Source organism: Streptopelia decaocto (assembly GCF_964273445.1).
Source record: "Streptopelia decaocto genome assembly, chromosome: 5".
Lineage (NCBI taxonomy): Eukaryota > Metazoa > Chordata > Aves > Columbiformes > Columbidae > Streptopelia > Streptopelia decaocto.
The window spans coordinates 47,845,801-47,871,788 of NC_138659.1; the positions used below are offsets into that span (position 1 = coordinate 47,845,801).

General features: G+C 34.8%; 1 protein-coding gene across 7 annotated transcripts in view; it reads left to right on the forward strand.

Moving 5' to 3' along the window:
* The window catches only part of KCNMA1 (potassium calcium-activated channel subfamily M alpha 1), a 474,521-nt gene that overhangs the window by 270,491 nt on the left and 178,042 nt on the right, over nucleotides 1-25,988 (forward strand). For all 7 annotated transcript variants that reach the window (XM_082054432.1, XM_082054433.1, XM_082054435.1 and 4 more), the window contains 2 exons: nucleotides 5,055-5,148; nucleotides 7,072-7,183. In XM_082054432.1, the coding sequence (XP_081910558.1) occupies nucleotides 5,055-5,148; nucleotides 7,072-7,183 (206 nt within the window). The remainder of the gene's footprint in view (nucleotides 1-5,054; nucleotides 5,149-7,071; nucleotides 7,184-25,988) is intronic.

A 25,988-nucleotide genomic window follows, 5' to 3' on the forward strand; every position in this document is an offset into this window, starting at 1 on the left:
CTTATATTTTTTTACTGTACTGCCTCTAGCTGTATGTAATTGTAATTAGCTTTTAAGATTCACTCTCATCAATGGACATTCCTTCTGATAGGAACTGCACATTTTACTGTTTTTTATTTTTTAAAAATTTTTTTTCATATAATGCACTATTGTGCAATCTAAGATCTATCATGTGCAAAAAAAATGAAAAACTTCCTAATTTTATGGTAGTATCAGGTGGTTGTATTTCTTTCTCAGGCATGCTATGTTTGTAACAATTATTTTTAGTTCCAACCTTTCAATTTTGCATTTTATTTACTTAATATAGGAATTAAAATATATTTTATCTCATCTCAGTAATAGATTTAGCTTTTTCTCCACCATTCAGAAGGCAACATTTCTTCCAAAAATTAAAACCATAAAATTGGACAATTCTCTGAATTTCTAAAAGTTTCAATAACTTCCTAAATTTCAAAAAATGTAGCAGTCATGGTACAACAGTAACATTGATACTTTCCTGAGGTTACAGAAGTAATTTTCTTTTGTGGTGATTTATGAGTGTTCTACATATAATGTCTTCAAAACACTCGGCAAAATGTAACTAGATTAATATGTCTTAAAGTTAACCTTTTGCAAATTAACCTTTTGCATTTTGATATATAGTTACACATAGATAAAAATCGCCATCCATCTTAGTCTTCGCAGGCCTTGTCATTAAAAACAACAACCACCAAAACCAAAGCACCCCCCCAACAACAACAACAACAACAACCACTGCCAAAAAAAACCCCAACCCAAACAAACAAAAAAACCCCACACATTAGGAGAGTGACATGACACATGCCAAAAATACAAGAGTCCTCTTCCTTACACAGGAAGAAGCAAGAACTGTAAATTGCATATTGGATAGTTATTTCAAGAGCTGAATTGGGTGTGCACAACCTTTCTCATTATAGTGGGGAACATTATATGTAAAATTATCCAGCATAAGAAGAACATGGACCTATTTGAACAAGTCCAGAGAGGGCCATGAAGATGAGGGCTTGAGCACCTCTCCTGTGAGGACAGGCTCAGAGAGTTAGGGTGTTCAGTCTGGGGAAGAGAAGGCTTCAGAGAGCCCTTATAGCAGCCTTCCAGTACGTCAAGGGGACCTGAAAGAAAGTTGGACAGGGACTTGTTACAAGGGCATGTAGTGATAGGACAAGGGATAGTGGCTTTAAACTGAAACAGTGCAGATTTAGATTAGATATAAGGAAGAAATTCTTTACCATGAGGGTGGTGAGGCACTGGAACAGGCTGCCCAGAGAAGCTGTGGATGCCCCATCCCTGGAAGTGTTCAAGGCCAGGCTGGATGGGGCTTTGAGCAACCTGGTGTAGTGTAAGGTGTCCCTGCCCATGGCAGGGGTGTTGGAATTTGATGATCTTTGAAGATTCTTTCCAACACAAAACATTTAATGGTTTTTATGATGAATTATTTTGAATTGAGGTTACGAGGGTTTTGTTCATTTGTTCAGCTATGGTAAAAGTGTCATGTAAAGTGTTGGCTTCAGTATCGATTGCAAAAATGTTTAAGTATGGTGGGGACACCTTTTTAAAATTTTGCTCTGAGTAGAGTAATTTTGTTCCTTCTTATGTAGTCACTCTTGCTCACTGAACTAGTTTATGCCCATGATACTTGTATAAGAAAGCTTTGTAAGGGCTAGTATTGCTATAAAAATGCTGTAATAATAGAACAAGTGAATAGAGGTAATGTGAAACTGAAAAGAATAGCAGTGTTTAAAGAGCAGGAGAGAAAGAGAATCAACAGATTGTAGGCAGTGCCTGAAAAATCAAATAAAGTTCTGTCCTCACTGTGGATTAGGCAAACCAAGCCCACTGTTGATTCTCTAGATGCAATTTTTATATTAAATTGTAGTATAGTGTACACAGTTACAGCAAATGATAACTTGATATAGATGTTGAACTGAAGAAAACTGTCAGTCTCTCAAATCTAGCATTTAGTTTATTACATAAAAAGATGGCAGAGCAAAGGGGAATTCTAGTCCTTGATAGATTATCAGTAGGATATCTGCATGTTAAGTAAAATAAAATAGATTTTATAAGTTTTTCTTTTTGAGACATGTAGCCATGGCTACTGCAGATTTATTTCAAATTTAATGTAACAAATTAAAGATGCTCTTTTGAAGTGCACATGAATATTGCATTTAGAGTTACATCATCAATGTAATTTTTATCCAGTTGCATTAGATCTTTTCTATTGTTGTTAGTATAATATTATTCCATTGATTTTAGTGTTGTGTCTCCTGGATTTTAGCAGTATAAATGAATGAATTCACTTACAATGAAGCACGCTTACATGGAAAACTAATAAAAGCATTTCTAACAGTCTGTTGCCTCCTTTACTGGTGAAACATTTGCTGACTCATGGGCCAAGCCATCTGATTTTAGTTTAAAAGAGGGAATATATTATTAGTCCTGGAGAACCCAGCACACTCTTATCTGGAACTGTAAGAACTATAGCACATCCGGTTTTGGGAAACTTGATGTAAATAGGCGTTTCAATTTGGCTACCTTTCTGCAGCAGGCTGAACGGTGCTGTGAAAAAGATTAGTGGCTATATTTTTCTATCAGCTCAAATGTGAGCTACTGATTAAAATAAAAAGTCCAGACTAAAGAAAAACACCAAAATATAATTGGGTAAATTTAAAATTTTGTATGATCCACTGTGTGAGTAAAAACAAGCATTTCTTTAGCCTTAGTGACATGCCTTTCTGACAAAATAATTATTTAAAATAAAAAGGAAAGGACATTTTTTTTTCTTTGAAATGGCTAACTTAGAATTTGAAAGACAGATGATCTCTGAAATGAAAGATGCTTTAAGGGATATGACTAGCAGGAAAAGTAGCTCTGGTATTAGGTAAACAGGAGTCCTAAATCACAATTTTGGTTCACTGTGATAAGTGTTTTGCAAAAAACATGAGGATGTATTATGCATTAACTAATTTGCCAGATATTGTAGGGTTTTGTAAAGGACAATGGTATAAAAGTACAGTCATTAATTGCAACCTTAACTGACCTTATCTAACAATCATGACAAGTACCAAATAACTGTGGAAAGGAAGATAATGAAGCTCTCTATCCTAGTTATAAATCTGTGCAATTCCATTAGCTTCAGTGAATTTCTGCAGCTTTTACAGGAGCCTAACCTGAAATTAAGGGTCCAAGCCTCTGTGTTGGTGCCGGGTTGGCCATTCTGCTTCTGCTGTACTTCCAGTGATTTCTGTTGATGGGGTGCATAGTGACTCAGTGCGTAGCCTACCTTATTTGGACAAAATCCTTTGCTCTCAATAATGCCATACAGAAAATTATCCTGTTGGGTCTCAGATCACATCCGCTCTTTTTGTAGCTAACGCTGTATTTGTAAAGTATGAGGTGCTGTCTTCTGTCCTATATGTTAACATTTGGCTTCTCTTCCCTTCTGCCTGCTTTTGTAAATCAATTTTATTTGAATTATAACAGAAGTGTTTCACAGCTTCAATGTCTTTGTGAATAGCTTTTTAAAAAACATTTTAATATAATTTCCTATAGCACTGAACTTTCTTAAAATACAAAGCTATTGCATATTAAGGAGAATTTTGCTGTATACATTCATGCGTCTAAAGACAGGAGAGGGCATGCTGTACTTAACTTGTTTGACCTGTAATGTATACAAGGAATGGAAAATTTGGCTGCATGTGTAATGACCTAGTAGACCAAGTAATTTCCTTTGTGCCTTAAATTAGGTAACCGACATTGATAACGCATAGAATCTTGCTTGTTGGGCAGTCTAGCATTATATGTGCAGAGCTACCGCTATACTAACTGGTATTACATTCACATTCAGTGATTTATTTGATCCAGGAAGAATTTCTTCTTTCCTGAAAGGATGTTTTCTAGGGTTCCAAATGATCAAATGATATGTGTTCTAGTTTTTCACTTTATTACAGTTGTGATAAATACATGATCATTTGCAATATATGTGTGTATATATGGTGGGACATTATGTGTATATAGTATATACATCAGCATATATTGGGACATGACTTTCACTTTGGTCTGTGACTTCAACATTGTTCTGGGGCTTCACCAACCTATTTTAGAAACCTCCCAAATAAATCACTAATCATACTTGTGGGAGTTATCTCCTTCCTTAGAAAAAAGTGTATCTATAAAGTACCAGTTTGTATAGAGTATGCTTTGGACCTGTCCCACTGTTAAATAAAGCATAATACAAAAGCTAGAATTTGCAATGGCTGCCTGACACACACAAAGGTATTTTAATTAACCTGCATGCAGAAATTAACCCTTAGAGTACTGCTTCAAATTCCTCAATGTATTTTCTTAATTTTACTAGTGGACTATGCTGCTTTTATACTCAACTCATAGTACTGTACATAAAGCACATTAAATAGCCATACACAAAAAAGAAGCAAGAAAAGGGGAAAAAGACCCCAACCATTCAATTAAAAAAAAAAAAAAACCCAAACCAACCATCAAACAAACAAAACCAAAACAACAAAACAAAGAAAACCAAACAACTTCTTATAAAGAAGGGATGCTACAAGACTAAGTGCCTCAGGTTGCTAATGGGTAATGTATTCCTAAGCAACTACTTCTTGGTGGTTTTTTTTTAAGGTTTTATATTACGATGTATTAAAAACTTGTAAAATTTCACCATAGCTGTGTGCTTGTTAGTTTTGTTCCTAAAGTATCATAGGTATGTATCCTATAGAAAGAAGTCAGTTCTTTAAGGGTTAATGTGTGGTTTAAGGAATCCTGAGGTATTCTGCTTGTCATTTCTTAAAGGTATCTGCATGTTAATTCTCAGATCTTACCTGAACAGGTGAATATAAATACTATATGAATGACTAACTGAATGAATGAAATAATTCATTTGAAATGCTTGCTTGTATCTTGTAAAGGACTGGAAAACAGAAATGTGATTTCTGAATCAAGGTCTTTAATGAAATGCATTAAAAAATCACCAGAGTAGAAACTGACAATTTACTCTGATTTTTTTTTTTTCTTTCAAATAGCCCAATAGAATCCTGCCAGAATTTCTACAAAGATTTCACATTACAGATCGACATGGCTTTCAATGTGTTCTTCCTACTCTACTTCGGCTTGCGTGTAAGTAGTGTGCCTTTGACAGAATAAGTCAGGGAGGGAAAATAGCTATTAGATAGGGAGAATCTTTGGATACAGCCTGACTTTACAATGGCTGGACAAAATAAAGCTAACATTTAGGTAATAATAGTAAGCATCTAAGATCACTAAGGAGACAGATAGTTCATAAGCTAAGCTGCCTGTTCCAGAATGTTCTTATGTGGTAGAAAGTAGAAACTATTACGGCTCAGTCCTGGTCAGTCATGTGGAATCTGGTTGTCAATGGAGTGATAACTAACTCAGCAAGACTAGTGAATACTTGATCTATTCCTTTGCTGCTAGATGTGTCTTTCGCAGTTGAAGGTTGAGATAACAGCTGGTAGAGCTGCTGCATTGAGTTCTGTGCACATCCACTTTGCCCGACTCGGAAAGTCCTCCCTTTTGGAAGGAAGAGAGAGTACTGTAGAGTCTACTTTGATCCTGTTGACTGAACACAGTATAGCAGTTGCAACATGTGAGACACATTGCTAAAACACCTTTTTTTCAGTTTTATTTTCAACCAGAAGAAATCTTTGAGTTTTCCAAAACTGCTTTTTGAATGCAAAGTGAAGTACAGTGAGTGGGGATAATAAGGATTCAATTCAGATTGGCACTCCTTATCTAAGTTAAAAGGCTAATATAGGTACAACTTCAGTTCTCAAAGAAGTCCTGCTGAACTAAACAGGAGTTCCTGAGGAAAAGGTGATACTTGGTTGTGTGGATGCAAGAATTGGATTGATAATGAATTTGCTAGTTATGTAATAATATCTTTGTTTGTTTGTTTGTTTGTTTGTATGTTTTCTGATAAATATCTCCTGTGAGGACTCATTGACAAACTAGATATTTGAAGAAATATTTTAGAATCTCATCCTTCCCCATCTGTTCTCCCCAAAATGATATTGAAACTCAAAAATCATAAAAATATTACTATATCTTCAGTTCTGGAAGATATTTGTGCGCAAACACATATATATCCATTTGAAAATCTTTGTTGGCTAGCATCCAACTATGTGAGAACTCAGAAGTGAAGTCTGTAAACTGCTGATGAAGACTAAGCCCAAATTGCATGAGTTAGCACATAATCAAGCAATAGGGTCTGGCAGAGATACGGCAAGTATGGCAGTAATCCTTCTTTGAAAGTGACAGAATTATGCTAGTGCTTCTAGAAGATCATGATATCTCTTCAAGCATGGTAGGATTGCTTCTGTAATGAAATTGACTTTTATTAACTGCTAATTACCTGAATGAATGACTGTTCAAAACTTCCATGGAAAAGTGTGAGTGACCTTTACAGTCAACAGACTTTGTTTTCACTGTTGAATAACACACTTCAACCTTTTTGAAAGCCTACAGGTTGTGCCCTATGGAAAGATGAAATGCTGATTAGAACATGCAGTCCTGAATTATACCTTTTAGGAGTCATCCTGGTGATTACCTCTGACAGGATGTTAAAGTGACCCTTTGTAAACTATCATATATTTAGAAACCTGTGAACAGCAGACACATGACGATATTACTGCCAACATGTTTGGTGTGCTAGAGTAAAGGTGATACACTTTGAAATATTTTATACTCACCTACATTTTCCTAATATTACTGATACATTGTTAATAAATATGAAGAAAATGTTTTTTAGCACAGATACTACAATTAATCATATAAATGATGCGTCTCTTTGGTTAGACCTTTCATTTTAATCTCAATGTGGTTATCAAGCAATGCACAATACAGACTTCTATCCAGTGAGACATGTTGCTTTGTTTGAACTGACCTAAACCATGAGTTACTTCTCCACTAACATTGGAGTTTAATAGTTTAGAATGGAAAATATTGCACATACTTGAAACCACCATGAGCATTAATCTGGTTCTTTCACCCCTCCCCCTCTTTTTTTTTTTTTTTTTTCAGTTCATAGCAGCCAATGACAAGCTATGGTTTTGGCTAGAAGTTAATTCAGTAGTAGATTTCTTCACAGTCCCTCCAGTGTTTGTGTCAGTATATTTAAACAGAAGTTGGCTTGGTAAGTAAAATAGTTTTTCCTTTAAATAGCTGTTATAAAAATACTTAAACTTTTCACATTTTGATGAAGAATTTCTTCACCTTATTGTATTGTGTAAGCAAAAGGATATTACCCAAATAGTTTTAGTAGTGAATTTGCCATTTCAGCGGACAGGTAGGTTATGTCACAAAAAGCACTTACTAAGTCCAGTTTGTTCTTGATTCATTAACATAATCTACTCTCAGTGGTGGTGAACTCCAGCTTGGAAGTACTGTGTAATGTGAGGCCATTTTTATAAAACGACGGATCTGATGTAATCATATCAGCTTACAACCTGAACACATGATCCAGACCATTCATCCAGTGGACTGGACTGCCATGAATCATTGTCAACAATGAAGTCAACAAATTTTCTTCACATTTTGATCCAGTATAGCTAAATTTTAAACTATTGAAACCACAGATTTGGAAGATTTGTTTAGACACTTTCTGGGCTTAACATTTGTGTAAGACTGCTAGGAATGCATTAGAAAAGGATATGCCACATACAAAAGGAAATACAAAATGAAGCAGAGCAGACAAAATAAGCTAAGTAAAATGAAAGTCAAAATTTGCCAGTTCTTATTCAAGGAAAACTTCCTAAAAATGGCATACTTTGTGAATGCCGTGCCTTTAGACAACATGTGAAACTTCACAATTTGACAATCCATTTCTCCAGAAATACAGGCACTCATTGTCCCTAAAACCTGAAGAGTGGTCATCTTAAACGTTTCACATGGAATGGAAAATAAAAGAGAGGATCTTTTATAGTATTATAATATTTTCAACTTGATACAGAAGTGCAGATATGCAAAAAATATTAATTACTGTTGTATGAAAATAATTAATAAATGTATAACCATGTTAGAGCTCATACTGTACACATCACTGGTTATTAGTATGCCAAAGAAGAAAGCAGCAAGAAAACCAGAAAATAACACTGCATTTCCTCATATGGTTGCTGTCTTCATTACGTACTTTTGTTGTGTATGTAAAATGAAGTAATGCTTTTTGGAGGGAAAATGTGATATGGTTCCATATTATTATAGGAAATCGCATAAAAGCAAAGAAGGTATGTAAATAAAAACCAAAGCTTATGCTTAAAATACAATTGCTCATATCACTAGTTATAACTCAATCCCAGATTCTTTGCATCATGTGAATTAATGGGATGCATTTTCACACTTCAGTGTGATGTATCAAAGTGTCCCAGAACTTTGAAATCATTGGAGATGATTAAAGAGCAAAAACTAGAATTACAGGATCCATAAAAAATGAATATGAAAATAGCAAAACTACAAAATTTGGGAAATGAGGCAAAGAGATAATTGAGATGAGTATATTTTGTGAAAGTGACTGCATAATTGACTGACTCATGGTGACAGAGCAATCTAATAAACAGTACCAACACGAATAATGCCCATGGAGCAGTTTCTGCTGGATAGTTTTTACAAGATTTATGTCATTTGGTAGACAGAGTTAAGCATTGCACTTATATTTATCCATAGGTTTGAAAGGATTTCCATCTCTCTTAATTACACCAATGTAACTTTTTATTGGTTTCTTGTTTATAGTCCTACCTTACCTGTTTTCTCAAGGAATCCTCCTGAGACATTTATTCACTTGCTGAGGAACAGATTTATTATTATTTTTTTTTAATTTAGAGATCTTAGGAGTGACATATTTACAATGTTTGAGCTTTACACCTGCCTCCATGGTGTTTACTTCAAAGGGATTTTCACTTTAGCATATATCGTCCTTACTGAAATAATTCACTAATTCATAAAAGTGAGTTACTGGTGTCCCTGACACAGCTGCAATTTAGATCAGCAAATTATTTTGAGATGCTGTGATGAAAAAGTTTTTAAGCAAATATACTGAAGTGTATTAATAAAGATTTTCTATTCCTTTACACCTTTTTAAAAGATGCCAAAATTTCCTCTGCCCATAAAAAACTTTGGGCATACCTGTAGGTAACGCTGTGGAAGGACTGGGAATATGAGTGGAGGGGGAAGGATGAATGCAACAAATTATTTACAATTTCAGGTTAGATGTCTCCTCTTCCTTTTATATAATTTTTGTAATTGAGAGAGAGATTCTTGTGCAGAGGGTGACTCAGAACATATAAGTTCTGGTTTCTGCACCAAGTGTCCCTGTGGAAATACGAGTTACAGGGAGGTGCCTTCTAGCAATGGAAGTAAATAGGGAGTGCTTAATGTTAGGCAATGCAAACACCATTTAACAGGTTTGGACTTCAGTGTATCCCAAGAATTCTTTGCGTGTTTTAAGAATTTGTTACTGATTAGGCAGAAGTCCTTTATAAGCCTTGAATTTCAAGATCATTTAGGAGTCAAAATACAGTACGTTGTCTGGAATGTATTGTGCATCAGGGTCCTTCCAGTTTATTTCACTATTGATTCACATCAGTCAGCTGTGATGAGTTAATCTAAGCACTAGACAGAATGAAAATCACCGGAATTTGGCTACCTGAATTCACAATTTCACAAGAACTGTCCTGGTTTAACTAACTGATGCTGAAGAAAGTAAAAACATACAGTTTAAAGAGTATTTAAAAAACTCAGACCATACTAAATAAAAAATAAACTTTGCCTTTGGAACACTAAATGCTCATAGAAAGATGTTAAGTTTAGCAGAGGATGTGGTCTGAATGTATAATCTTTTAATGTACTCTACTGGAAAGGCAGTGTTTTTTTTCCTTATGCTAGTTCAGAAATGCCACCATTCAGCTACTATATAACTCTTGGTATGTGAGGCCTTCCACTTCCCTTGCTACTCTTCTGTGTTTAGTTTTTCATAAAATGTATTTTTGTATCTCAAAATGCTGTATATGAATTAAATTTTCAAGCAGCATTCATAAAGGATATTGTTTGAAATCTAATCTTCTACCTAGGTTCCAGTATGCAAACAAAATTCAGTATACAAGGTAGATCAGTATATGCTATTATGATATTATATCAAAAGTTTTCTAGGCATGGTAGGGTGTTCACTGTCTGATATACACCTGAAGTCACAACATCACTTTCAACCTGCAAAATATCAAATTTTTAGGTTTGATAAATTGTATAGAAGAGAATTTCCAGGGTATCGGTTTTGCTAGCATAGGATAGCATGAGAAAAGGAAGTACATGAAGAGAATACAGCTGGCACATGGAATGATCTACATAGGGGAAAGTAGAGAAAGGGAAGAAAATTTTAATGAATCTATAATTCAGTGATACAGTTCGCTTTGATAGTATAAAAATTTGTTTTACTTGGACTTAAAACTGTACAGATAAAATTATCAGCATGTTTTCTGACTTTCATTTGCATCTAGATCCTCTTGACATTTTTCCAGCGCTGTTTTGCAAACAGCAGCAATTGTGTCGATACTTAAACATAATCTAAAGCTATGCTTTATAAAATCATAAATATTTCTTGCACAACACTGTACAAGAAACTTTCTGATGATGACAGAAGGACAATTTTCCACTTCAAATGTTGGCTTCTGTGGAGTGGAGAGAATCTTCCCAAGGGAAGAATGATAACAGAAGGGGTGGAGTTTCTAACTCTTGAGATTTTACAGGTAATTTTGACAATTAATTTTAATCAAGTGATTTTAATGCATAGCTGAGTCTGGATACTGTCTTTATATCTAAGTCAAGGTAGGCCCTAAAGGTTGTTGGATGAAAACAAAACTTTGCAATGGGAAAAATAATGCCATGGTAAAACTCTGTGGTGTTTTTTAACATAAGGTCATAATGATCTGAATATCATAAATAAGTTTCAGATTCAGACCTTTATTTCCCTGGATAGCTTCCAGTCTGCTAAGTTGGAGACCCATGCAACAGATGAACAACTTTCAGTTGTATTCAGTAATGATTTACAAACACTACACGCACCACTTAAAACTGTTATTCTATCTCCTATGGTAGGAAAGGCAATTCAGATAACTGAAATGCCTTTTATTGTGTACTTGTATGCTTATGGAAAAGGAAATATTGATTTTATGAGCAGACTGTATTGGAATAAATTACCTTGATAGGATGGTATTGTTAGAGGAAGATTAAACATGTAAAATATGATCTTGGCTTCACATTTACAAGGACATGTGAATGAGGAACAACCAGCCTTAGAACTACAGTGATTTAAATAAAGCCCAATGTATGGATTTGATAGTGTCTCATATTATTGAATCACATACATTAAAGATAAAAAAGACCTATTAAACAATCCATTTTCTTTTCCGGACCATGTGCTTTCAGTTCTTCACCTATTCTACTATACAAAATTTCAAATTATTCAAACTCTTTGATTCCTAGTAGATTCTATTGTCAGGAAGACTTCTTCATTGTCCTTCTTCCCTGGTGTCTCATTTAGTTTAGGCTGTTGCTGAAGCTGCACTATTTTTTCAGAAAAAAATTCAAGATTTACAGCAGGGAAGAGAAGACAGATAACATGGACACATGCACAGCATAGTGAACAAATCTGTATGGTGATTAGCATAATTATGGAAATAGGGGATCCTTTTTTCCAGTCTTTGCTCAGATTCTGTCCAGGTTCTGTTACAGACATCTCAAGTAATTTTGGATGAGGCTTGTGGTCTCCGCTTTGAATTCCTGATCTGAGAAGACTGTTTCCAGCATGTCTGGTGGACATTCAGCTATTTTTTTGTGAGTCAGAGAATGGAATTGGTTTCCCTTTGTGGAAAGATAGAGGACTTTAAAGAAAAAAGTGTCTTATTAAGATGCTTAAACTGATGGTGTGAATGCCTCCTGGCCATCCAGTAAGTGTGCTTCAAGGTGAAGCTTCAGTTACAAATCTGTCACATGAAAACAACATTTGATTCAATACCCTGCAGCCTTTTTTTGACATAACTTCTAGAGAACAGCTTAGCCTGAAACCATATTTGAATCTGCAGAGCATTTGGAAAACATATACCTTTTAATGGAACTTAGAGCAGTACCTCAGTTAGTTACACTGTCACAAAGAAGTGCTCTGGTGACTAAACTGTAGGGATACCAGTGTGGGAGAGGAATTATGAGCTGCAAAACTTTATAAACATTTACTATCTTTTTATGCATCCCCAGGTCTCAAAACTATTTCTTTCTTAGCACCTTGAAGTTGCCATGATTTGGTTTGCTAAGTATTGTGCATTTCTGCCATCTATCGGCTAAAACTTTGAATACACATCCAAATTCTACAATATTTCTTACAAAGCTAGTGTGTTTTATGCAGCTTTAAAGCATTTTGTCATTTTATAGTACTTACACTATAAGTTATTTTATATGTAATGGAAGCTAAATTTTGTAACATTTCCTAGGAGAATTGTATTTTATGTATATGTTCAAATACACTGCTTTTCTGTAAAGTAACATTTCTTCGTATACTTCAAATGCCTTCAAACAAGTATCGGAATAAATTTAATGAAAGTGGTTCTGAATACTCAGCCTGTTTGGTGATTCAGCAATTATGTGTCATTGAATGGACTGCATCACATATGTATTAGATTGAAGACAACAATTTTCTGATTTCTTCTGGCTACTGTGATCAGTTCAGTTTTCAGACAGCATGTACATTTTCACAAGGTACCAGTTAAAGTGAAACTTCACAACAGGCTTTTGATTTGTTACAATATTGATAGCAAAAGCTAACCTTGTCACAAATATGTACCAATTATTATGAATATTGTTGCATGCAAGTGCAATGCATTCACCTCTCTTCTCCACTGATGAGAAGTCGAACAAGATAGTTAAAAGACACTGGAGCAAAGAAGCAGCAGAGGGACAATATTAGTCTCAAGTGTCATTAGTTCCTGTCATCTAGCTGACATTCATATAAACTGTGTGCTTGCTTCCTTTCAACTCTGAATTGAAAGCAAACTGGATAATATAAATTGTGTCATCTTCCCAGTCTATCACTGCGACCTGTATTTAATACTGCTTAGAAAATTGACCCTAAATTAATTCCATTTTCTAGTGTCCTCTGATTGGGAGGGGCCATAGATAGGGGCGTACATTGATTTTTTCCTGTGTGAATGAGTGGCAAGCTTAGCCCAAAACTAGTCATCCTCTCTGAATGTTGAGGAACTATTGCAAGTTAATATCATAGCTGATACCAGTTGTGTTGCTGTAAATAAAAGTACTTCCTAATTTAGCTGGCTGGCTGGACTACTTAGACCTCTTGCATTTTTACTCCCAGAGAAAAAAAACCAAACCCTTGATTGAACAAGAATACATCTTTAGTGGAAAGCTAGCTTGTTCTCTTCCTTATCAAGCATTATATCCTCTAGTATAATTGGTTAACTTTATTAGCATGGATTTTACTTTTCCCCCAGAAAATTAATAGAAGTATTAAATAACTTAAGGTCAAGAACATATCCCTGAGAAGACTTTTAGGGAAGATATGCCAGATTCATTTCAAGACTTTATGGTTCTTGGTCCATTTAATGAGTGCTATGGCAATGCAAGCTATAGCAGAGTTTATAGCTTTGTCACTCAAACATGACAGTTAATGGAAAAGCCAATGGGATGTTTTTCTAAAATGTATACCCAAATATAATTCTTTATCTTGACCACTTAATTCCTTTGTAGTAGAAGTCTTTGTTTTGTCTGAGATTGATTGACAGTCTTATAGTTACTTCTTTTAAACACGGAAATAACATTACCTTTCTTAAATGTTTCTGGAACTTCTATATATTATATGTGCCAGACGTACTGAAAACTAACATTAAGTAATCCACAGAGTGGATACATTTTAAAACTGTTGGACGCACATTACCCAGACATGATGACTTAAAAATGTCGGGCTTAATGAATGTGTTTGTTAGTATTCTCCATAGTCATGTTAGGAAGGCAAGTATGCCATCATTACATGATTGGCTTTTCCTTAGCTATAAAATAAAATATATATCTGGGACACTTATGCCTTTTCTCAATTATTACTGAAATGTACACCATGCTGCTAGTCTAGAATGTTACAATTAAGATGTCTTTTATTTGCAATGCAGCAATTCATGAACATTCATGATCATGGTCTGCCAAATTTAATTATTCAGAAACACAGAATGTCACTTTGGTATAGATGGACTGTGAAATTCTAAGTACCTTATAATAACTGATTTTAACTTTTTCATTTATATTTCATTCAGTCATACGCCTTCTAGGATAATAATAGGATCGTAATATCAAGTATATGGGATTTATGCTGAAAAATAAATCACTGCAATTCCTTTTAATAGCCAAACATTTTGCTTTTTTTTTGGTAAGATGTTATATAATTTTCTTCTCCCCATATCTCTTGTCTAATCAAAATATGTTCTCAACATCTGCATATTATGTGAAAAAACCACACTAATGTTTTCTTTTTACTCTGCTTTTGATTCTCAGTTTAATTACTGTATGACTTTTCTTGTGTCCTCTAATGATTTCAATAGTCTTTCAGACTCTGTGATTAAGTCCCTTCTGTTCAAATGAAGGCTAACCAAACCATACAGTTTTGTCTATCATAGAGCATGGAATAGTGTTCTAAAAGAAGAAAACCCTTTCCCTCAAACTGCTTAGGGATCCCATAGTTCACTTAGGCTGTCTTTTGACATTTGTATTCCTTTGCATATGGGACATTTAAAAATGCTACTTGTAGTGTCCAAAAAGATCACTGCATTATCATTAGTCAGATGTTTTCCTAATTTACCTCTGCTACCTACAGCATGTAACTAACCTGCACACTTTCCTTACTGGTAATATGAGAGATAATTTTTGAAATTTAACGGACTGTTTCTTATCTTTAAAAGTCAGCTGAAAGACCAGTTAAAAATAAAATCTAATGTCTTGGCTCCAAGATGGTATGCTAACTTGTACAGTAACTTGTAGGTATTCATCTCTCTAGTCATTATTGTGTTATTCATTTTTCTGTCGATATCTTATTTCACTGATTTATTGGTAACTTTTAAAAAAATACACTAACGTTGCAGAGTGTGATCATCTCAGCTTTCAATTTTCAATGCTTGTTGTTCACACTATTTGGTATTTTATAAGTAATATAATTACTGTCTGCATAATCCTTAAACCAGAAGACCTTATACCTAGAACATGAGAGTTTATATTCTGGTAACTTTAACATAAGTTTTATGATTTCTCATTACTGTTTTTGAACTTCAGTTCATTTTGTTAATTCTAAGCATCTAACTTCTGTAACAGAGCTTAAAGGTTCTTCTTATCTTTTAAGCCCTGGACTAAATGTACTGAGATGTCCATGTAGCTCTCATTAATTCAGCATCAGTTGTCTAGAGTGCTCTGTGGTGCATGAGGCTTGGTTTATGTGGAATTAAGAAAAGACGCATTATGCAGTTTAATGAATTTAAAAAAAAATGTGTTCTGACCTTTTAGCAAGACTGAACTAGTCAAAGCAAATCCTCTTGAGGCTGGAATTGATATAAACTGATGCAAAGAGAGTTGGTATCTCACTAGAAAGATTATAAGTTAGGAATTCCATATAAGACTTCAGAAAGTTCGTATAGTGGCTGTTCTTACTGAGTATCAGAGAGCTCTGAATGAACTTATGTACTCAACTGAGACTGAAGGTTTATATAAACCAGATCATTCATATCCTTTCTGTAATCTTTTGCCAATTCCTCCATTCAACTTCATATATATGAATCTAAGAAAAGTTGAGAGAGGATTTGATTCAGATTTTCACTCATAATAATTCCAAACTCAAAAGGAAAAACATCATTAATACATTTCTTTAGATGCACTGCTTGACTAGCAGCTGATGGGGCAAAATGCCATTGGAATTAGGTAAAATAACTTCTTGTGCTTCTATTCTTCAGGTATCAATATGAGCAAAATTCTGACCTTCCTGCTTACATGACATTTCAGAAGTAACAGTTGGATGAATAATAGTTTGTAACAAAGCTACATTCCTCCCCAGTCTGTTCCTTGATCCACTATTCAATCTTCACAATTTCAGTAATTTGCTGTACAAAGTAAGGTGACATGTGAAAAAGGAAAATTTGGGATATATATATATATATATACACATATGTGTTCTTTCAGCTGAACTATCTGAGGCTTTTTGTGAGGTTTTGGACTCAGGATATTTATAATATCTGGCAGAGTTTCATACAATATTAACTTAAGTCAAGAAAGCAGTATCTTTCATAGTTTGCCACTTTTTACCACTTGTTTCACATTGATTTTTTGAATGCCTAAGGTTCTCTAATACTTCTGTATTTATAGTGTCCATGCTTACAGGATGCAGGGCTTATTCTTGATTCACTGCTGACTCCCAGACATTTAGCATTCATCGACCTTGTTGTCACCTTTAGCAGTGTTTAGTATCACACCATATCAGATTTGTAGAATCATAGAATGTCCTGAGTTGGAAGAGATGCACAATAAAATAGAACCAGAAACAGAGCAGAGAAAATCCGGTCCATAAATGGTAGGACATTTCTCTGCATCACAGAAGTGTCTCTGAAGATATTGACTCCTTTGTAACTACTTGCACTGCAGTGGTGTACTTGATGGATTGCCAGAAAGTCTTTGCCAATAAAACTAGTGATGCTCAGAGGGCAGTGTTCACTTGCTCTTTATAAGTGCATACTTTTCAATCTTTCTGCTGCTTTTTCTAGTTTCTTCTGCTTGGACAACACTGTAATATGGAGCAGTGTTAAATTACTAAAATTTGGAGTGCACTTTTTTCATTCAGGCATTTAGTTTTTAATTCTTATTGAAATCAGTAAATTGTGTTCGCCCATTTTATATAGGCATATGTTAGTTATGAAACATTTTGATCCAAATCTCTCTACTGATCTTACTTCTTAAATATTAAATATATATTAAAGGGATATGAAGCCAAAGAATTTGAATTTTCTTGGTACTTTAGGTTCTGCCTATCTAAGCTTATCTTGTCTTCAAAACTGCATAGGCATTTGCCAGAAGTAGACTTTCTTATGAAATCTCTGTAGTTGCTACTTCAGGTCAAAAGCTGAAATATTGGAAAAGCAGCCTATTTGACTTTATCAGCTCTTTTGTTTGTTGCTAGAAAAAATATAGCAGATGGCAGATAAACATCAAAAATAGAATAATACATCTTTAAAAATAGTATTCTGTCATGGTTGAGACGGACAAATGACATAGACCAAATTCTTCCAAGATGAAAGTAGTAGATGCCATTTATTGCCACAAGTGCATTTTTATACAGTTTTACCAATTCATGTGTCTTCACTATTTGTTACAAGTTACAGCAGTAACATCTCATTGGCTATTTTGCTATCATCAATGTTACTCTTTTACTCCCTTCTCTCTCATGGGTACATCCTTAACATCTCCGGATACTCCTTTACTCCAACCTTTCTCACTGGTAGACCTTAATATCTTCAAGGCTAATTTCTGTTCCCATGCTCTCTGTCAGGGAATCCAAGGACCCACCGTAGTCCTCCACAGTATTCAAACATCAAAAAAATGCTTTTCTATGTAACTAAAACTCCCAGTATATAAAACTTTTTTTTTTCCTAAAACCATTTTCTTGTTTCAGTTTATACAGGGAAATCATTTTGCCTTCTTTTTTAAATCAGCTCCTATAAAGTAAGGCAGATGGAAGTGTGCTGTACAGGGGGGCAGGTCTAGTACACAGCATTTTGTCGAGCAATATTCTGTAAGGAGAGCTGTTTATATTAAAAATAATAATATTGTAGCATCATTCTGGGGGTTTACCTGAAAAGAATCAATTATTTAGTATCTTAACTGTCAAGTTCAGTTTCAAGAAGTTTTGCATTTAAGCTGAGATATCTGCATAATCAAAAGTAAAATGTAGTCCTTCATAAGCAAAGATGACTGAAATTAAAATTAGTTTACTGCATTATGAGATTTCCAAGGTCCTCAAAACTCTCCATTGGTTATTTCTCCATTATCACCTAGTTGCTCTGCTGCTCAGTATAAATTATCTGTCAGTTTTATTGTCTTCCGAATGGCTGGTTATGTTTTACTTTGATCAATCCCTTACTCCGTGGAACATTTTCCTTCAGAACTGTGAGAGGTTTTGTGTACAGGTGTGCTCATGCTGCGCTACAGAGATACACTGGTTCCTTTCCAATCACTGTGCATCCAACAGTTAATGCCAATCTCATTCATCCACACTGCAGCGCCTTGGTTATTCAGTGTCATGTACTTGAAAATGTAGAATAATTTCAGCTGATGCTCGACTTAGGGGATGCAGATGCATACCTTCATAATCTAGCAGAAAGGTCTTTTATTGCTATGAGCTAGCTGTAATGTTAGGGATCAAGTACAGCATTGACACTGTGTGCTGATGTTGGAGTGGATACTATTTTTACATTGTATCAGTTTGCTTGCTTTTACTTAATTCTGATCTAGGATGCTTTTCTGTGAGTTAAGTGAGTCAGTGAAGTTCAATAATGTAATTCTTCTTCAGCCTTGTGACAGAAAAAGAAAAAATCGCAGTGGGATAAACATAAAATCCTATTACAATTTGAATGCCTTTCGCAGCCTTTGTGGGCTTTTTTGTTGCTATTGCTGTTGTGTTTGTGGTGGTTCTGTTGGTGGTGTTTTGTTGTTTGGGGTTTTTTGTTTGTTTGTTGTGGTTTTGTTTGTTTGTTTGTTTTAATAATTCAACCTTTGTGACCCTTTCCTATTCAACATCCAACTTCCATAGCTGCTACTATAACACTAAGTCCTGTAGGGCGTCTTGCCAGTGTTCTGTTATGTAAAGGCTGCTGGAAGTAATAGGTATAATATAATATTATTTAGAAGTTCACTTCTTAATTATGTGCTTAAGTGATTAATTATGTATGTAATGAAAAAGAAAGATAATTGTTATTATTTTTCTGTATTCAAATTTACATTGTATGTATATAACCTATATATCATTTTTATATAATTAAATTATTTAAAGTTCAGATACTTATTAAAGCATAGTTAATGAAGTATTTAGTAATGGTGACATATGTGGTTAGGACTACTAACTCTTAAGAAAAAGTTGGTTTTATATTGGTTAGTGTTCAGGTGATATATATCATGATGGTGTGGCAAGTTGGTGAACAACTGTCTCTCTACATGTCAAATATTGCAAGTATAAATTCAAATAAGATGGTATAATTCGTAAAGAAAACAGTGTGATCTCAGCTTTTATTTTCTGTTAAATTTCATATTAACACTGAATTTTGATTCTTCTGCATTGCTTCATTTTCCTTTCTATTGTAGGCAAAGTATAGGTATCAGCACTGTAAAAGCAGAGACATGTAGAAAACAAAACCAAACAAAAATAGATTCATCTGTATTCTCTCATGCTCACTGTTAGCTTGGAATTCATTGAAGGAAAATGATACACAATTGCATGCAAAGTGGATCACATAAAAAATATATTGCATTCAGCAGAAAATAGCAAATGGTACATAGATCTGATGGAATGGCATCTTCTAGGAAAGCATCACAGAATAGCAAAATAATTGGGGTTGGAAAGGGCCTCTGGAGATAATCTATCTAGTCCAATCCACCTGCTAAAGCAGGTTCACCCAGAGCAGATTGCACAGGGATGTGTCCAGGCGGGTTTTGAATGTCTCTAGAGAAGGAAACTCCACAACCTCTCTGGGCAGCCTGTTCCAGTGCTCTGTCACCCTCAAAGGAAAGAAGTTTCTCCTTGTATTTAGATGGAACCTCCTATATTTCAATCTATGCCTGTTGCCCCTCATCCTATAGTTGGGCACCATGAGTACCTACTTTTCTAGGCACTGGTTCTAATCTAGTATTGTAGTGCACAGAAATTCTCCTTGTCTTTTCTTAGTGATTTGGTAACATTGACCTATTAGTTCCATTTTTGTGCACTTAAAACTCCCTGAGATTTTGCTTCTCAGTAGGCTGATCACAGACAGATTTCCTGTCCAATATGAAATTGAAGAGAAGAGTTTTAAATGCTGTTCCCTTTACTGGATTTGTTCTTGATTCAGCCTTCGTGCTGAATTGACACTTGCAGTTCTATGTATTTAAACATGATGCGATACTGAATAGGTGAAGACTAATTTTTAGTGCTGGCATGGAGTGAAATAAGGGATATTGATAATCGGTATATGGACCTACATGACAACTACATTCCCAAAAAGTAGTGAAAACACCATAATATTTGATTTGTCTGAAATTGTATGCCTAAATTTTTAATCTGACAGCTGGTTTGTTGTTATTACAATATAGATTTAAACTATATGGAAGGAATCATTCTTTGCAATAAGACACCTTCCCTTCTCTTGGATAGGCATAAATATATGATGAAGCTTGGCACCCATCTGGTCAGAAAACTGATTTTTTTTTAATTGCACTTAATCACATATAGAATTTTGTGGCTTATTGTTTTCATAACCCTTTTTCCATGGTTAATATATTTGTATGTATAAGCTCATATCTATTCTACATCTTTTTTTTTTTTTTTTTTTTTGTGCAATTCAAAGGCTAAAGAAGGTTCAATGGCTAGGATGCATTAAATTGTACCAGTTGATTAGAACTTGAAATACTTGACTCCTTTTCAAGCTTTATTTCATAGCACACTCATTGCTGCTTTGGCAGTTATGGCCCATGCCTTGTGACTCATAGGAGCAAAGACAGGCAGAATTGCGAATCTTTTTTTAAACCAACGTCCTGCAGCATGAGTCAGTCTTTAGATCTGCCCTTTGTCCTTCCCTTGTCTTTGTTCTTCTCATTTGTCCTACCCTACGGTTATAGCCTCTCAGAATAGCATATTCCTGATTTTAGTGCAATTTGTTCCTGATGAATGCCAGGGAAAATTATACAGGATGCTAACTTGTCATTGTCCGGGAAGTGGAACTACTGTATATTGAGTTATAATGGGCACTTTAAAAAAACAAACCCCAAGTTTCCAACCTTCAGTGGCATCTGTCTACAAGGTTAACTTGTTGAGGTGTAACCTCATAATTTCAAGGGTCATCTTGGTTTTAGTAGCATCATCAGTAAAGTGTCACTATAAAGATAAATTTTCTGTAATCTGATTTTACATCTAATATGAAAACATTTGGCCAACTAAGGCAGATAATATAGATGGTAGAGAACTGTACTCTCACTGAAAACAATAAGCTCTCTTTCATAATCAGATTGTAGAACAAAATGCTAAATAACATTCCATAGGGAAGCAGAGATTTATGCACGGGAAATTAATACGAACATCTTTGTCTGGCTCTGTTTGTGATGCTGAGTAGTGCTTCTCAGCACAGTATGTCATCATTCTGCTGCTGCTGCAATTTAGATTAACATTTTTGAGTCGTAGAACAGGTTTACTTTACATTTATTTCCAGTTATTGTCATTTTGTCATGTTTTCAGATTTTGGTGTATGCAACAGTTAGCAATGCACTGACAGAAAAAGGGAGAAAATTGATAAAATCCTGAATATTCTAGGGAGAGGAGAGTTAAAGGAATACTGTCAAATTACTAAAACCAAAATGCAGGTTCTGTAAGCTAAATGGCTTGGCTCTTGCTATTTATTACTTGGGTACTGTTCTCCTTTAGAGATGTTCCAGGCTCACAAGGTAAATGGATCCTGCACCCAAGCATTTGCTGTAGTAAGTACAAAGCACACTAATGATAAGTTTAAAATTGGATAACAAGACTATAATACTATTCAAGATGAAATGCAAAAAAGAAAGTAAAATAGATACCTTATATGGTAAAAAGTAAGTAGGACATTATTTCACTTTGAGGTGCACAAGATGTAATTAGTAACACAGATAACTACTACCTTGTTGAAATCCTTTCAATTTGAGAAGAATTATTAAAGTGCTCACAGATATATGTATGTCTGTGCACATATGTATAGTATTAAAAACTATTCCCAGTAGACTCAATGGAACTTTACTATTGTGACCAGTGGGAACATGACTAGTTTCCTTGTAAGAACACAAAGGTTACAATGTAAAGGAGTCATAGAAGTGATTTGCCTTTGATTCACTCATTGTGTATTACTTGAAATTTGAAATTTGTGTGTGCTGTTCTCCCCGTTTCCATAGTTGGCGTTGTCACACTTTAATAACATTTCCAAAATTCTTTGAGATGCTGTACATTTCCTATAAGCACATGGTGCAGTCTATTTTTGTGTCTGCTTTATACTCCAGATGGCATCAATATATTTTTGGCATATACATCTTTGTGGCTCCTCTGGGGACAAAAAATAGGAATGATAAGCATATTCCTCATAATGAAGATAGCTTTTCAGGGTGAAGTTTGTATGTTATGCTTAAGGCAGGAAAGTTGACTAAAAAACCATAACATATATCATGGAAGGTAATATCACATATTTATAGTACATTTTATTTTAAAGAGTGCTTTCTAATTGAATGACATGATAGCTGACTGAACAGAAATCCACTTCTGTGAATATTCACAGAGCGAGTCTGCTTGAGAGAACTAATACGCTCTATTCTTTGTGCTCTTGCTTGATGGCTCCCCCCCCGCCCCCCGCCAAGTAATATAGCTGTCATTAACTGGGATTAAATGAACGGTTGTTGTGTTTGGATTTTTTATTTCATCTGGGATAAATCCTGTAAGAGTTGCCTGATTATCTGACCTCTGCCTTCTGCATACTGGCTTTAACCCGAAGACAGATACGTAAAGTTGACAAAGAAGATAATACACACTAAACAACTCCCTTTATGCAAATGAACTACAACTATATTCTTTATCACAGTACGTGTTCATTCTAAGTGAACAACAACATGTTTGTGGGTTTTCTATCGACGGGTGTGGTTCTTTGATGTATCTGAAAGAAGCTTATGTGGTAATATCCGGATAGAAGATGGCTTTTAAGCTCTAATACATCATGGATCGGAGGAGCATCTGCACTGCCTGCCTGCTTCTGTGATTTGTTTTGTCCATCCAGTTCATGATACTCTAGTTTGTTCTGTGAGGCTGAGCTTTGTATTTGAATTAATTCTGTTTGTTTCATACTAACAGAAATGGGCTAGATGACACTGAATTATCTTTTGGTAGCAACATATAAAGGTGAACTTTGCATTATCCTGTGTTCAGTTAAATAAATTTGCTTCCAAAGAGAAGTTCTGTTAAAGAAAAACCTCTGAGCTCTCTCTCCATGTTGATACTGAATTAGCAAAGACAAGGGTAAATGTATGACTGTCTTCGCTATTGCTGGATGCTGTGACTGAAGACTGGACCACGACACTTACATGCAGTGCTCCTGAATCTGAAGATACATAATTATGATTCCCAGCAAGATTTTAGTCTACCACAACCCTTCTGGGGGCACACGTACAGAAACTTATAGAAGTACTAGAAGGCGTAAAAAATCTCTTGGAGAATTGTTCCAAAATGGATATCGTGTCAAAGCTGGTCATAATATCCCTGAAAAGGAAGAACAACATACTTTTCGAAACTCCTTGGTGTCTTGTTATAGGGTCGGCTCGTACTGGGGTAAGATCCAATTCTAAATATTTTGTTCAGAACTGTAGTTGTGATTCTGTCTCTGGTGCTAGTGTTATTCTTTTCTAAAAAGGTATTTTATTTATTTTTCAGCTTCAAAATAATGTTACAGGAATTCATTTGCTTTATAGGAAGAATTTCTTCCGAAACTCTCATGCTGTAATGTGTCCATATCTCCAATACCTCATCAAAGGGGTTCGGTGTTCACCTAGAATCAAGTAGTCCAGCCTTTATTGAAGGATGGAATGTAATAATCTACATGGAGTTACTAAGAAATTATTTTTAAAACTTCTGTCATTAGTTTGACAGGTGTAAAAGTTAAAGAAATGTGCAGCAGAGAGATTTATTAACAAGTATTTGGTACAGTATTGTTTGAAAGCAACTAGTGTACAACCTATGTAGATTCCGAACTTGGTGCAGTTTTGCTGTCCTGGTTCACAGTGTATTGATTTTTTTTCATGCTGTGGGCTGTTTTCACTGCTTGTACACTTGTGTAACAGAGGCGGGGAAAGGTGTCAAAGTATTTTGGCTGTGTTGCTTCCAATGAATGGCAGATTGTTTTTTCCATGCTATTTCTTCTTGTCTTGTTCTTTGAGCAAACTTATCTACAGGGAATGAAATCTCAAGTTGCTCATTTGCATTGTGTGAAGGCTTTCAGGATAGAACTATTTTGCACCCTAAGAATTACCCCTCCTTTATATGCATCTCAGAAAAGGTTCTGGTTTCCTAAATATAGATTCTGCTTTTTTTAATTCTTCCGTAAACTATATGGCCTTAATCAAATATAGGGTAGAACTAGACATTGATAGGTTTGATGATGAATGGGTGAATGGTTTGTCAGGAATATAAATCCTATACAGAATGTCTGTGGTCTGAATGCTTATATCAATATTTTGGATGTGCTGTTGACAGAAAAAGCAACATATGGCAATAAGAAAGGGATTATGTATCTCATTGATGAGAAAAAATGTAATGCTTGTTGGTGTTCTGGTAGATTGACCCCTCATGTTGAATGAAGAAGTATCTCAATTCCTGTTTTTATTTTTCAGAATCTCATTAAAGACAAATAAGTTGTCATGATTTCCTCCTACTTCCTTTTATAGATTTAAAAATGTAAATTTCCTTTTTGGGGTGTTGAAACCTATGGGTAGTCCTGATTGCTGGTGTATATTAATCCAGTGGGAAGTATCAGTTCAGCCAAGAGACTGCAAAACTGTCTGACAGACAGGAAAGTGCCATATTTCAGCACCCTTAAGACTGTAAAGTCAAACAAAGCTTAAAATAATGTAGTTTGTTTTGCTGTAAACTTTACAGAGAAAATAATTTTCTACGGTAATTGCATTGCCACTGGCACATAGTTTATTGCTTATGTTTATATTACTGTTCTGGTCTAAGGAATCTTTTTACTGTGTCTTAGTAATGAGTATTGGTATTTGCCCCTCACCTCACAGAACTGAGCAAGTGTGAAGTGAAATGAGTAAAAATACTCCCGCTGTATTCGAGATCTAGCACAGTATTTCAACATAACATATTGTTTCCTTTTGCACAAATCATTGATTTCTGTAATATTTAAGATTTATTTCAGTTTTTTGGGTGGTATTTGGCCTCTCTTAGTGGCCCTTCAAAATTGGCCTGAAGGATGTGAATGTGTCAATTCTTCATATCAGTGTATAAAATTTTGGGAGGGTAGACATTTAATCTCTGGGAGTCAAGCATGGTGGTTCTTGGTTTGTTTTTTGTGGTGTGGTGGGTTTTGCACATTTATTATTGTTGTTGTTGTTACTATTATTATTATAGATTCCAGGTCGAAAACTCAGAATCAGAAATAAAATTTCAGCACACATGTTATCCAGGAAATTACCTTGTAAAAAGAATAGAACGTATATTAAATTTTCAGTGTCCTTTGAAAATGGTCCTTCAGCAGTACAGGCAGCACAGGTAGTGAAACATTTTCACAGTAAGAAAATAATCCTGTGGTATACTTGCAGATTCATTTGAATTGTTACACGTACAACCCAAATTATTGTACTAGAGGCAGAAACTATTGACTAGAAAGATTTTCTCATATTATTAAAGAAAACTGGTTTGATAATCATAAAAGATTTTTCTTGTCTAGAAATCTATGAATCTATTGGCTTTATCCTGAGCATTGCAACTCAAAAAATCTCCAGCTCAGAGGCATACTTTAGTCATCCTTTTAGAATCAGTATACTGACAAGATGAAGAAGCCCTTCATTTTATCATTTTTTTTTGTGATTAGAGAGATTTTCTAGGTAAATTGAATCTTTTGATACTTTTTTTTTTTTATATAAATTATAGTATAGGTGATTATATC